This window comes from Gouania willdenowi, chromosome 24, assembly GCF_900634775.1.
Source record: "Gouania willdenowi chromosome 24, fGouWil2.1, whole genome shotgun sequence".
Lineage (NCBI taxonomy): Eukaryota > Metazoa > Chordata > Actinopteri > Blenniiformes > Gobiesocidae > Gouania > Gouania willdenowi.
This window is the reverse complement of record NC_041066.1, coordinates 15,254,505-15,268,561: the sequence shown is the minus strand read 5'-3', so window position 1 is coordinate 15,268,561 and position 14,057 is coordinate 15,254,505. Positions and strand designations below refer to the sequence as shown.

Below are 14,057 nucleotides of genomic sequence, written 5' to 3'. Positions count from 1 at the left end.
CACAGAACTGCATTTGAAAATACATCCATTATGTTCTAATCTGAAAGTTAAAAAGAAAGATACTTTTGGGGTTTTGTTTGACTTGAAGGGATATTTCAGCAGAATCCCTGATGTAAATCATTTCGTAAACACTCTAAGAAAACAACTGTATCCCAAATATTAATTAAAGGATTTGAAAAACATTGCAAGGAGGACAGAAACTCATTAACGTTTGCAAAACCTGTTATTCCATTAATCTTTTCTGACACCTTAAATAATGTCCACATCTTACCCATTACCATCATACATCATTGTACTGCTCTGTGTCTCTATGTTTGTGATAAAACGGTTGAATTCGTTTTAAAATATTGATTTTTGGCTTATAACAAAAGGCTTATGCCGGTGATGGTGTATGTTTTTGTGTGTGCCTTTGTCATTTTAGGTTTCTACATGTACATTGAGACATCTAGACCACGCAAGGAGGGCGACCAGGCTCGGCTTATTAGTCCCTTTTTCAACGTGGCCCCTAAAAACCCTTACAGTATCACCAACCCACCTGCCTACTGCCTCGGCTTCTTTTACCACATGTACGGAAAACACATAGGTAAGACATAATACACTCCCGCTACACTGAATTCATCTAATCTAAAATTGTTGGATATTCTTGCACAGTGGGATTATTTATGTTTATTCATTGCTAGGTTGTTTTCACATGAGACTGGAGACACAGTAATCTGAAGGGGAAGGTAAAAAGAAGTGGCAGCAATTGCATTTCTTGTCGTGGGCCCAGTTGAGTTTATTTCATGCAATCGTTTTTTTCTTTTTCAACAAAATACCTTATTTTTCCTACAACCTGCTTCAAAGGTGTGCAGTGCACGCAGATATCCTGGGTGTTAGCTCTTCCATTCAATGCTGGATGTAGATAACAACCCTGTATGGCCCATTTGAAGATGGCAGAATAACTGAAGTAGGACTCTTTGACTCACATCTGACTCTCTCCACCAGGACCCAATCAGCCAGCTTCAAGCACTCGTCCTTTGAGTGCATGCTGTTTGTATGGGTTTTTTTTTTTTTTTTTCTACATTTGAGAGCGGTGAGTATTGCCAAGTCTTTGGCACACAAATAGCAGCCCGTGCTCTGCTGAGAGCCTGTCGTGGGGAATTTTCTGTCATACTGTAGTTTCAGCCCCACCAATAGCAACTGTCCAAGTTCACAAATGGAGGGAAGCTGAACCTGAGAGGGTTGGAGACTCATTTTTATGTCACAGTGGGGCCTGAATGGTATTGGGCTTGAAAAACTCCAAAGATGACGCTTTGCTTCTGAAGCACTGCAGAAAATATTTAACAAAAGGACAAAAACAGAATTACCCGCGACGATTAATCTCCCTCAAACCGTGTACCATTCGTTCTTTGGTTATTTCATTCCAAAACCAAATAAAAAAAAATAAAAAAAACTTAAACTGTTGTTTTTGGTTCATTAATTTAAAAGCAGAAACAGGAAAAATGGAAAAACCAAATACTAGAAAAACTGTGCATTTCTGATTGGTTTTGAAATGACAATGGCGACATTTTATATTGTTCTGCTGTTGATTCTATATCAATACCTATCTATATATACAATCTGCGGCTGTCGGCGGACTTGTAGTAGAGAATAAGAGCGCTACGTCAACTGTGTAAACCTCTTTGCAGTGATTAAGGAGCCATTTACTCCCCCAGTCAGCCTCAGAATAGACTTTAAAGTTCTGCTGCTGGTGTATAAATCTGTGAATGGGTTTGGTCCAGAATACATCAGTGACATGTTAGTCAGGTATGAACCCAGCAGGTCTCTCAGATCTATGGACACATGTCAGATAGTGGAGCCCAGAGTTCACAGTAAACATGGTGATGCTGCTTTTAGTTGTTATGCTGCAAAGAAGTGGAACAAACTGCCAGCAGAGCTGAAGTCAGCATCCAATGTGAACATTTTTAAATCAAAGTTAAAGGCACTTTTTTTCTCTACTGCATATGATTGAGAGAGAGACTTTTTGTCATGTTGTTGATGTAATGATGATTTTACTGATGATTTTAATTGATTTTACTGATTTTACTGATGATTTTAAATGTTCTTATTGATTTTAAACAATTGAATGTTTTATCATGTAAAGCACATTGAGTTGCCTTGAGTATGAAATGTGCTATACAAATAAATTTGCCTTGCCTTGCCTTGCCTTGCCTAAACATGACGCTCCGGTGGGTGACGTAAATGTTTGCAACTTTGCGGTCACAGATTTTTTTGGGTATAGATATAGAATCAACTGCGTTTTTAAAAAAAAGACAAACAAACAAAACAATATCATATGTTGTCATTGTTATTTTGATTTTAAAACCAATCAGAAATACACCGTTTTTTTTAGTATTTGTTTTTTTCCGTTTTCTTGTTACCTGTTTCTGGTAACAAGAAATGAAACAAAAAAAAAACAAAAAATCAGTTTTTTCAATTTTTGAATTTGGTTTTGAAACAAAATAACCAAAGAACAAAGGGTACATGGATTTCCCTCAACACTTAACTGTCAGTTTTTGAAAGTGACCTCAAATTATACACTTTTTTCCACACACATGGTCATCAGAGCACCTTTATGTTTCCTCAAAGCCTTTCAAAGCACTGCAGCTCTCATTCAGTCCCCGACCTAATGAACAGTGTTTCTCTCAGTCACCTGCAGGCAAAATGTGTCTCAGGTTGCAGAAAAATTGGACACATTTCTTTGTACTCCTGATGGTCTTATTTTACGGATCACAAACCTTTGCATTTTATAGCCTCAGTTATCATTAAATCTGTACCTCAGAATGTACCAGCAGGATAAAATACACATCCAACACTTGTCAGACTTTCTTAATGTTATTTGTGTCCATTGTGGACCTTTTATTCCGTTTTTAGTACCTTTTAGATGTTTAGGGGATTTAAAGAGTGCCACACATAAATTTAAAGCTCCCTAAAACCATATACGAGCTTAGGAAAACTGGGCAAATGAGTAGTGCAGAGGATTTTAGATGAGTAAACCAAGAAAGATTCTTAGGAGTGGCTCCACTGGCACTTGACAAACGTGAACTTGACATTCACTAAGCGGAGAAGACACTACTGTGGGCTCAGCTCCTCACCCGTTCAAAAAAACATTTACTGAGCATTTGCCTGCAGTTTACATCAGTACCCTAAAGAGACGTTGGTGGGATCATGACTGGCTCCACCCTCCACCTGCTCCACTTTCTGAGCTTCTGTTGGAGCTGCTGCTGCTGCATCAGCTTAAAGAGTTTCCTCTATTGCACTCTGCCTTGTTCTTCATTTTGAAAGCATAATAGAAGAATATTAGTGTGCAGATACTATTTTTCCCTAAAGGACTTACACAAGAATTGGACAAAGTGGCTGGAGAAAGGGAAGTCTGGCCTTCCCTCTCTTTCCTCTCTTAGCATTTGGTGTACGTCATAAACTAAACTACAGAGATGAATTTACCAAAAGTCATGGACAACAGCAGCATTTAGAGAACTTAAATCTGGTCCAAGTGTCAAATATCCTCTTTTCCAGATATTTGCAGTAATCTTGATCAGTCAAGATACCTCTTTAATGGCTTGGGAGACATTTCTATCGCAATTAATAATGATACAGTAGGTCCAAATGTATGGTCACCCCCATTTTTTCAGGGGGATAAATTGCAATAAAAATTGTAATCCAGATTCAATCCAGATAAAACTCATTGGGGAAACTGAGGAACCAACCCGACAAGTTTCCTAAAGAATGGTCATTTATGAATCGAAAAAGGAATCTTTGAAATTTCACCAATGAGGAGAGATAGGGAATTATGTTTTGAAATGGATCCAGAATCAGTATATTGATCCAGATCCCCTCCAAAATTTAATGGAATCTTCCATGGCGTAAGGAATCCGTGTACCCTTCGTCCTTTGGTTATTCCGCTTTAAAACCAAATCAAAATAACAAACAGTGTGGTTATTTTGTTTTTCTGATTTAAAACCAAAACAGAAATACAGAAAAAGCGAAAACCAGATTAGCAGCATTTTTCTGTTTTTTAAAAACGTGTTCAGTTTGTGTGATATTTACCGGGACATTAGAGCGAGAACTGAAGTCCGCTGCACCTCCCTCCCCAGGTCCTGGACTAGGTCTCCACACACAATAGAACTGTTTAGGATTTATTTCAGCAGTTTTCTGGTCCTGCTCCTGTTTTCAATCATTCTGTGGATGTTTTAGCTTGTAAAAAGCTGCTCACGTTAATGTTTTGTTTCACGATGTTACAATCCAAATAAACTGGTGACTGGCTATTGACTTTGAGGCTGGTGTGAAGAACAATAACTTTTTTGAGGGCAGTAAAAATGTTTTTTTTGTACGTTATAAGTACCGCTAACAGCAGCCATCAACACACACGGAAGTTGATCATAAGAAACGAGGAGCACCAGTAGATTCATTACACCACCTCTGATTCCACATATGTGCATGTTTTTCATAACATCCATTTTTTGGTTTTGATTTATTTATGTATTAATAACGTTTCAATTCACCAGTAATGTGACTTGTGCGTTGCTCCATTTTATGTCCGGACCGGGAGCAAAAGTCAGCCCAGTCATCAGTTTAACTGGATACTATTTAGACCACAACGCTGTTGGGTTAAGTTGGCAGATATTCACAGATTTGGACTTCCAGTATCAATAACTCTTTAACGAAACGTCATCGACACACAAATTATACCTCTGCCATCAGTGTAAGGTGGACAAGATCATTTTTTTTTTATCAAACACAGCAGAGTAAAAGTCCATCTGTCTGTTGTTCTTTGTGGTGAGATTAAAACATATGAAGCTCTTGTCATAGTTTCCCCGGAAATATCCAAATATCACACAAACAGAACCAGATTCTATTTTCAAACACAAAAACGCTGCTTGTTTGGTTTTTCTGTTTTTCCGTTTTTCTGTTTCTGGTTTTAAATGAATAAAACCAAAAAACCAACTCGTTTTTTAAATTTTTCCATTTGGTTTTGAAACAAAATAACCAAAGAACGAAAGGTACGTTGATTGTAAGGTCTATTTTTAAGTAATTTTGATGTAATTCTGCTAACAGCCAAACAAAGGTGGTAATATTTAACGCGCAGTTTTTAGTCTGACGCTGGTTACATACAAGTTATCTAAAGGTCCATAGTTTACCAGTGTCACTAGTCATTAATTCTCACTGGAAAAGAGTGAGTACAAATCACCAGGCAGGAGGGCTGAGTTAAACATCTGGAGAAGTAGATGCGAGGGAAGTAGTGGAATGTGAGGATAGAGGTGTTGGAGGGCGACTCAGCAGGGAGATGAGAGCTCCTCCGGCTCCCTGCTGAGGTTGAGTAGGCCGTGACATTTCCAATTTGCTCAAATTGATCGCCAGCCAGACCCTCTCTTTCCTGCCCTCCCGTGTATGTAGTGAAACCTATGCCCAGACTGTGGCGTGGTATGATGAATGGGCTAAATGTCAAGGACTTGAAACCCTGCTCAGGTTTTCCATGGCCATGCTCCATTTGATTTTCTACCTGCCAGTGACCACTGGAATGCTGCTTTGCTATACAACAAATTTAAGTTTTAATTTACTGTAAAAAGCAAACACGTGTTAAAGGTTTTTTTGTATTGTTACACTTTAACAATTCTACCGTTTCCCCCTTTTTTTCAGTTAAACTATTCACAGTATTTTTTTTTTTATTTTATTTGGAGCCATGACTCAGAAAGCTGTCAGATTTGGCACGTTTCCGCTTAAAACTGTGATGGTTTGATGCTCTTTGGGAGCGTGCTTTTGAGGTGAGTCACAGTCAAGCTGTGGCACGGCAGCGCCGATGGCCAGAATCAGTCGATAAGGAGTTTGGCCTCCGCGCTGATGAGAAGAGTGGCACGGACTCAAAGGAACTCCTCCATAGTCTGCTAACGGGGACATACCTGAGACAAGGTCACGCTTAATTACTAAAGAGCACATCAAAGTGCACCTTTAAAGCCTGTGTCGCATTTGTGTATAGGATTAGGTAAGCACAGCCAAGCAAGCCTGTGTTAAGCCTGACCATCCAAGAAGACTCATCTTTTTATTAGCAAAAACTCAATCATTTTCTCTCTCATTGTGAGATTTTATATTCGCCAAATCTATTTAAGCTTATTTGTGTGTGTGTGCGTGTGCGTGTGTACAGAATTTTCTTTCACTCTGGCTGCGATGACCTTGATTTGTTAATGGAAGTTTTTAATTTTTCGTCAACTACATTTTTTTAAGTGACAATAACTAGACTATAGCCCTATTGGCACGGGATTAGTTTAACTTAGGGACCACATGTAATAAATAAATGACTTCCCCAACATCTGCTTTTCATGTGGCGCATTCTTACGGGATAACCAAAGCCTGAGATTTTGCTGAAATCTACCGACATCTGAAAATGTGAAACATTGTTTGAGTTGATGTTAAAACAACTTTGCAACCCGACCCGGGCCCACGGGCATAAAGCCCGACCCGAGCCCGAAGCAAACTTGACGTGAATTATTATTTTATTGCTGGTAGATTAGTAGAGCAGTGCCTCGCGCAGTGAGGGGGGGAGAGGGGGGAGGGGGCGCTCACACATTCACCGCAGCCCAAAAGGTACCGTGATGACGTGGCTCCAGCCTTCATCACAGTTTTACAGGCTTTAATGGTGCTCGTAGCCACACGCCGAAATATACAATCAAACACACAAAGAAAGAACCGTCTTACACCATCATATACTCACGCTACCGTGGGAACAGAATTGTTCACTAGTCTTTTTCCTGCTCACACCCGCCCTTTACCCCAGCCTTCCAGCCAATCAACACTCAAAGACACACAGCGGCAGAGAAATCTGTATGTAACAATGATGCCTTCTCGGCCATGGGAAATCTCAGCATCAGTTACTGAATACACACAAGTGGACCATAACCAGAACATAGAACCCAGTCCGTTACAGCATTGCAGACCAGATCGGCAGCGTGGAGCGCAGACCTGACTGAATCACGCAGTCATGTTTGTTCCCTGCGCTCCAGCAGCAAGTGAGGGATGAGCAAATAATATTCAGTGCAAACGCAGCACAATGCCGTCGATATCTCGTCCCACTCCTAGCAGAAATCACTTTAGAAGTGATACCACAACAATATAGAAGTGTTTTTGTGTTTATTGAAAAAAATAATATTAACGTAATAGAGATTAAAAAAAAAAAGGCTTGGGCTCGGGCCAAGAATGTAAACTCTAATATCAGTACTCTTTACACCTCTGCTGAAAGAGTCCTGTTGACAAAATTTGGACTATAACAAAATTGTATTTTAGTCAAAAGACTGACTGAAACTAAACAAAAATTTGCTATCAAAACAAACACTGGATGACGCTGACATGCCAATATTTTACTTCAATAAAAATGCAAGCGAGCCTACTCCGCAAGAACCCGCCCCTCGACATCTTAAACCCTTTAAAGTTAAATGAAAACGCAGGTCGTGTTCCGTGTAAGAGCCCATCTCTCATCGGAGATAGTGCTGACATTGGTAAAGTGTACACTGGGCTGATGAGGGGGATATACTGTATGAACAGGGACATACTACAGCCTATAGGCTCTTGAAGAGTTCTGGGCCTGATCAGTAATAAGGAAAGTTGTTGAGAAAAGTCTTAAGAGAAGGACGTTGCAGTCTTCATATCAGTGTAAAGTCACTGCTTTCCATAGGAGTGATATTGACTTCTGTGCTTTGGATTTATTGAAGTTTGCACTCATGCCAATAATAAGTGGATTATAGTCCCTAAAGTTTGCTTATTCTATTACTGTGTGCCTTCTTCATTCCCCCCCACTTCCTCCCCCCCTTAGGGGTTGCATTCAATAAAAGCCAGTGTGTGTCTCTGTGTTGTTGGTACGTTTGAAAATAAATACTGCTGCTGTCAGTGTATTCACTCCGTTAGCCCAGCAGTGTCATTCTGTAGCTCCAATTTAAATCCAGCAGGGATGAAAACCAGCAGATGGAAGAAAATAGTTTTAATTTATGATATATTAACCATCATTTACTGGGAAAGTATTCACATTTAGCCCTAAAACTCTGACCAAACGCGGCCCATTAGTTATGATTAATTGGAAATATTGTGACCTGGCGAGTAATTAATCATTTACAGAACACCAACTTAATAAATGTATCAGTTTCTGTGACCCGCATTTGACCTTTTCAGCTGCTTGGGTCTGCTTTGCATGCAGAAGTATTAGTGATTTAAAATGTAGGAAATGGTGGTGAATATTAAGCTCCAAGCTCAGGATTTCTTGCATTTTAAGTGGAGTTCATCGAGCCCTCTTGAGCAGGTGGTTGGGTGGAATCGTCTTACATGTGAAAATAGAGTTGCTCTACCTAAAACTGTGGACAGATTGCCTTAGGTTTCTCTCCATGTGGTCTGCTAGTATTCAGAAGTCCTCTTTTTAGTAAGCTGGTGCCATCTTTGTCCCTCACTTAAGATTAAGCAGGTAAATTACAGATCGTGTGCTTAAAATAGTAGTTTTACGTCTATCAAATGCCCACTGAGTGGCCTGACGTGATGGCCTGACGTTGAGAAAACGTCTGTGGCGGGTGCAGAGTGAAAGTTTTTACATCTTTTTCGGACGTCGTCTGGGTGTCCGAAAATGATGTATTCTAGATATCCCAAAAAGACGGAATAAGAAAGGTGGCAAATGGTGGGTTTGATCCCCTGACCTTATGTTTTCAAGTGCACTTCCTTAAAAAGCCAGATTTTTTTTTTTCTATCCACATTGTTTTTCAAAGGTACATTGTCAGTTATTTGAAACGTTTACCAAATTAATTGTCTGAAACACAAAATAGAGCATTAAAATGCATTTTAATAACTGTTTTGCACTGTAAGAGCATACGATACCATTAATTTTGGGGGTATTTTAATGTTTATATGTAATTTTGACGTTCTTGTTTTGTGTGCGTTCGTTAAATTAACCTGACCCGACGACGTCCGAAAAAGACGTCTTCTCGTCGTCGTTTCAACGTTGACTCAATGGGTGAGGTCAAGCTGCTCTACTTTTCGTCAGACTAGACAGAAGTCATCATTGAGTCTGTGAATTGGGCAAACTCACTGTGGAACTGTAATTCGTCTTTTTCTGAAAGAGTAAAGAGTAACTTCTGAGGCTGTTCTACCTTTAAGGGCTGCCTGATGGCTTGTTATTTCTGCAGAGGACCTCTGACGGGTTTTTATACTCGGATTGAACGTAAACTTAAAAACAACAGGGAAAAAAAAAACATCAGTCTTTTGTTTTAAACTGGCTTTTTATTTATTTATTTTGGATAAGGGCAAAAAAATAAAAAATCAGATTGTTGATGTCCAACAAGTTGTTCATCACTTCAAGATGGTCTCATGGGATGTTTAATTGTCATTTTTACCATCTGGGTTTGGGGTAAAATGTATTTTGGTACACTCAGGCAAACCACACAAAACACACAAATGTAAACCCTTAATCCAAGGCTTTTATACTGAAAGTGACAGTAGTTCCAACCCTGAGATTTCGGTCAAGCCATAAATGGATACCTTGAGTACTGATGACCTACTTAGATTAAATAGAGAAGTGCTGTTGGGACTGTTGCACAGAGGGGGAAAGAAATGCAGAGCAATGAAATTAAAGAAATTGCTACATAACAGTTTAACTATAAAATTTCACTGTGTAATCATTACAGTTACTCTCAGCCCTTTTGCCGCTGAGCTACAAGGGGTTAGAAAACATTATTTCTCTGTTCCGGTCTGTGGTTTTGCAGCTGTGGTTCACCACATAAGATGGAATTATCTTATGGGAAATGTCCAATGCTTTTATTGCAGTCAACCTCATATCTGTGGGTTTGTGCAGTAACCTGCATATGAAACTGTTTGTCTGTCCCTCAGGAACACTCAATGCCTTCCTGAAGCAGAAAGGCCAAACCACTTCAGAGGGGCCTGTATGGTCTCTAGGTGGTAACCAGGGCGACCGCTGGAAGCAGGCCAAAGTGAGCATCCATCCTACATCGTCTTTCCAGGTGAGACCAAAAAGAAAAACCCTAGTCTGATTAGTGTACTACCGCAGCCTTGCTTTTTTTGCCCTCTATTTTCCTGTGTGCTTGGCATTAGTTCCCCCGAGGGCTAAATGTTGATGTAGCACTTTACAAGCCATGAGGTCGAAACGATGACAGCGTCTCTCGACATTGTTTGGAATTGAGAAAGCCAAATAATTCATTGTTTGCCATTGAGGAAGCATAATTCTCCAGTGTTCTCCGTCAGCTTTATAGCTTCTCCTCGAGAGTAATTACAGTTTCCTGCACTCCGACAGCTTTTTTTTTCAAGTATTACTTTCACATCTAACTTTTCGAATGTCATAAATATTCTAAAGTGAATTATTTTTGACATAAAAGTGCAGCAAGCGCTTACATACCACTTGCTGTAATCTTTCATAAAGCACAATTTAGCTAAATTAGTGTGAAAGTGACTACTTTTGCTGAGGTGTACTGCAGAACCGATCCATCAACGTGGAATGTGTAACTAAAAGCTGTGTTTAATTCTCTGTAGATCGTGTTGGAAGGTGTCCGAGGACCAGGCATAGAGGGGGACATTGCCATTGATGATATCACACTTGAGGAAGGAGAGTGTCGAGACCCTCCACCCAGTGAGTAGCGCCAGACATGTGTCGTCCTTCTTATCCCAGCTTCCAGGACAAGGTTGAGATTTACAAGAGGGGTTCTAATCTCAGACAGTTGGCAGCATTGGGTTACCATCTTATGTGGGGGGGGAAACAGGGTTGTCTTGGCAACAGGGGTGTAATCACATGAATGATAGGCTTCTGGGCTGGGTGGAGTACTGTACTTGTACTGCAGGAGTAAACAAGACGTAGAAACGAGGGCACAGAAAATGATCAGCAATTGTAAATGTGATCTGTTTGGCAGACACTAATTCTCCTGATAGAATTCCTGTTGTTTATGCTCCGAGCTATGTAATTTCCTCAGGCTTTTCAAGCTTTGACATCTTTTAACAGACCTTGAATGAATTGTTGCAATCCGTTGTAATGTTTGAATCTCCGCAACAAAGAAATAACCTGACATCTATTAAGAAATCAAAGCCTGTGATCCTGGTCTCTGCTGGATTCCTGCAATGTATTAAAAAAATAAATAAATAATTCTTCTAGATGTTTTATGATTCAATGAGACAACATGAATTCGTTTAAAGTTAAAGCAGGGGTATCCAAGGCTGGGGACAGAGTAATGTGATGAATTATGCAAATGTAATCTCACATGATGAATCTTACATGATTTGATGTGATGTAAAAAGAAAAATTGAGAAATTTATCATAAGGATTGATTAGAGGTTCCTTCTGACTGATGGGGTTTCTACGGAGAACTACCTCAGAGTCGACTTTTTGGGTTCCGCCCCCATGGAAAAAGTAGTTGCACAAAAATGTTTGAACTATGCACTTTGATAAACGCACTTACCTGCTTTCTTTGACAGATGTGAGAGAGGTGACAGAACCGTTCTCTGTAGTATTTGTATGCCAAGCATTTCCAGCCTTTCTTTGGTAACAACTCGTCATTTAGAAAAAAAAAAAAAAAGAATGGAAAAAATAGAAGAACAGGGAAAAAAATAATGGCAATATGAGTCTGTCATAAATAATTAGACTCTGAGATAGTAATGTGATAAACAATGTTTGTGTGTGCTATGTTGTTTTCTTTATTCTGTGAAACCTTGCATGGAGGATAATTTGAATCTATTTGAACACTGGATTCCTACTCGGGCTTAATCTACATTGTCAAATTTAATAAGCAGGCGCAAAATGTGAAATGCATGAATATGAAAAGCTAAATCTTTAAGGTCGCGTCAGACTCATTTGCAAAAGTCAACATCGTTTACGTGCACATTTGGCAGACGGTAACAAGAGTTTCTTTTATTTTCTGTTCAGATCTGAGTGCCAAGGCGTTACCTACATCCTCCCATATATGGCTGCTGTGTGTCACTTTGGTGCTGACCCTGCTGGAAGGTCAGAGGTGACCCCTTTTTTGTCATCTCAGAGGCAAAAACTCCAGCCCAGAGTCTGTGAGCTACACCCTCGGCATCCAATCACCAAAGATTCATGCATCCTGAAAGCAGCAGGGTCTCCGGTGGACCACAGACCACAGAGGGACTGAAGTCAGCGACATACTGTTGGGGGAGGGGGGGAAGTAATAAATGATATGTGCTATTTTTTAAGAGACCGCTTTTACAGAAGAAGCGTCTCGGCATTGGGCTTGGGATGTCTTTACAACACAAGGACAGGTGGCCCATAAAAAAAAAACGCCTGGACTTTGACTGTGTAGAGTTCACAGGCGCCAAGAGAGAACCGTTTGTAAAGCACAAGTACAATTTTATGACGTAATGGAAACCGCTTCACAAAGCAGCCCAAGATTAACTGCTGACTTTTTGAAAAAGAACAAACGTTTCCCTACCCGTAGATACGTACATGGAGCCAGACTTTTTCTCTGTGTATCTTTATCTTCATTTTGCCGCAGCAGATGCCAATCATCACCACTTGTTTTTCACTCTCGCCCTGCCTCAAATCACTCCCCTGGCATTTCTTTATCAGCTTGGTGCTGTACTGTAGAAAAATAAGGACTCTCGCAATGTTTAGTTCCGTCTGCTTAATCCCCTGTAGCTGCCTAAATGTATTTTAACACTGTGCTCACGAGTCCAAGTGGCCAACTGATGGTATAGTGGCAGAACAATAAATAAAGAGGTGGTATAGACAGAAAGGGTGAAGGCCAGAAATAGGGCTAGAGAGAAGAAATGTGGGAAATGAATAAAAAAAATGAGGAAACACAAGCAGAGAGGAGAAAAAGGTGTGCTCGGTAAGGCCTGAGTCAGCGATTTGTCTGTGGAACAGAAGCCACTTTACTTTCTGCCATGAAACAAAGTGCCTTCAGATTACAAACCGAATCGTGAGCCTGGGTGTTAAACAACATCAAACTAAACTACGTTTCCTCTGGTGGGCTATTTTCTACATTTTCCTTTTTGCCCCACAAGTGCTGATGGGAGTGGGAGGGTTGTGCTCCGCACCGGATGCTTCCCCCTGATCGGACAATTGCGCGTGTGAGTGTGTGTGCGTGCATGTACCTCAGCTGATGCCCTACGCATTGGTTTAATGAGAGGGAAGCCACCCATACAGGAGGAGCAGACCCTTAGCACAGGTTTGGAAACTATGTGGATTAAAGCAGAGGCGACAGTGAAAGTCAGGCTCAGAATCATCTTTTTATGTTGCAAAGGGATCATTTTTGGGGATACAAGAGGACAATGACGCTTGGTTGAATAAATATCTCCCTTTCTCCTCCCATCATTCTACTCCTGAGTGGGCGAACATTTTTTTGATGAAAAGAAAAGAACAACTGCTGAATAATAAAAAAAAAAAAAAAAAAAAAAATGTGTACAGAGAGGAGATGGAGCTACTTTGGGGACTGGGGCTCTTGATTTGGGTGATACGCTTTGCCCCTACCGTCCACCATTTATATGGAACAATATGAGAATTTAAGAAAATAATGACCATCATAATAGTCATGATATTTTATTACTATAGCGAGAATGTTTCTCTGCTTTTACATAAACTGTGAAGATTGACTGTGGAAAATCTACCTGAACCAGCGGGTTTTTAAAATGTATTGTAAAAAAAAAAAAAAAAAAGCAAAAAATACGAATATGAAAAAATCCGTTCATTGTTGGTTATGACAAATGTTTTGAGGACTTTTGTCTTGTTTCTTAGTTTTCTGTTGAAAATGACATATTTTTTTTGTTTTGTTTTTCTTCCCAGTGTCTCCCTTTGCGTTGCTGAGTTATCGAAACTGACGGAAGCGTACAAATTAAATCAATTTGATAATGTATAACTTGTAAATGTTAAAGATTCTCTATTGAAAGGTTTAAGATAAATGTTTTATGTTGGAGTACGGAAAGCACAACATACAGTTTTATGATCGTATCATTAAAAACCCATTTCATGTTTCTCTACACATACTTTGCCCACTCCCACTAAATTCAGGCTTTTCATCATTTTCGAAATATCTAGCGGAAAACTGAACCTTTTAAAA

At 39.8% G+C, this 14,057-nt stretch overlaps 1 protein-coding gene across 4 annotated transcripts in view; it reads left to right on the top strand.

The window, feature by feature from the left end:
- Positions 1-13,399, top strand: part of LOC114457501 (MAM domain-containing glycosylphosphatidylinositol anchor protein 2) — a 257,718-nt gene extending 244,319 nt beyond the window's left edge. For all 4 annotated transcript variants that reach the window (XM_028439400.1, XM_028439396.1, XM_028439399.1 and 1 more), the window contains exons 15-18: positions 422-583; positions 9,871-10,001; positions 10,528-10,624; positions 11,909-13,399. In XM_028439400.1, coding sequence (XP_028295201.1) covers positions 422-583; positions 9,871-10,001; positions 10,528-10,624; positions 11,909-11,997 — 479 coding nt within the window. In that variant the 3' untranslated portion in view covers positions 11,998-13,399. The remainder of the gene's footprint in view (positions 1-421; positions 584-9,870; positions 10,002-10,527; positions 10,625-11,908) is intronic.
- The last annotated feature ends 658 nt before the right edge of the window (positions 13,400-14,057 follow it).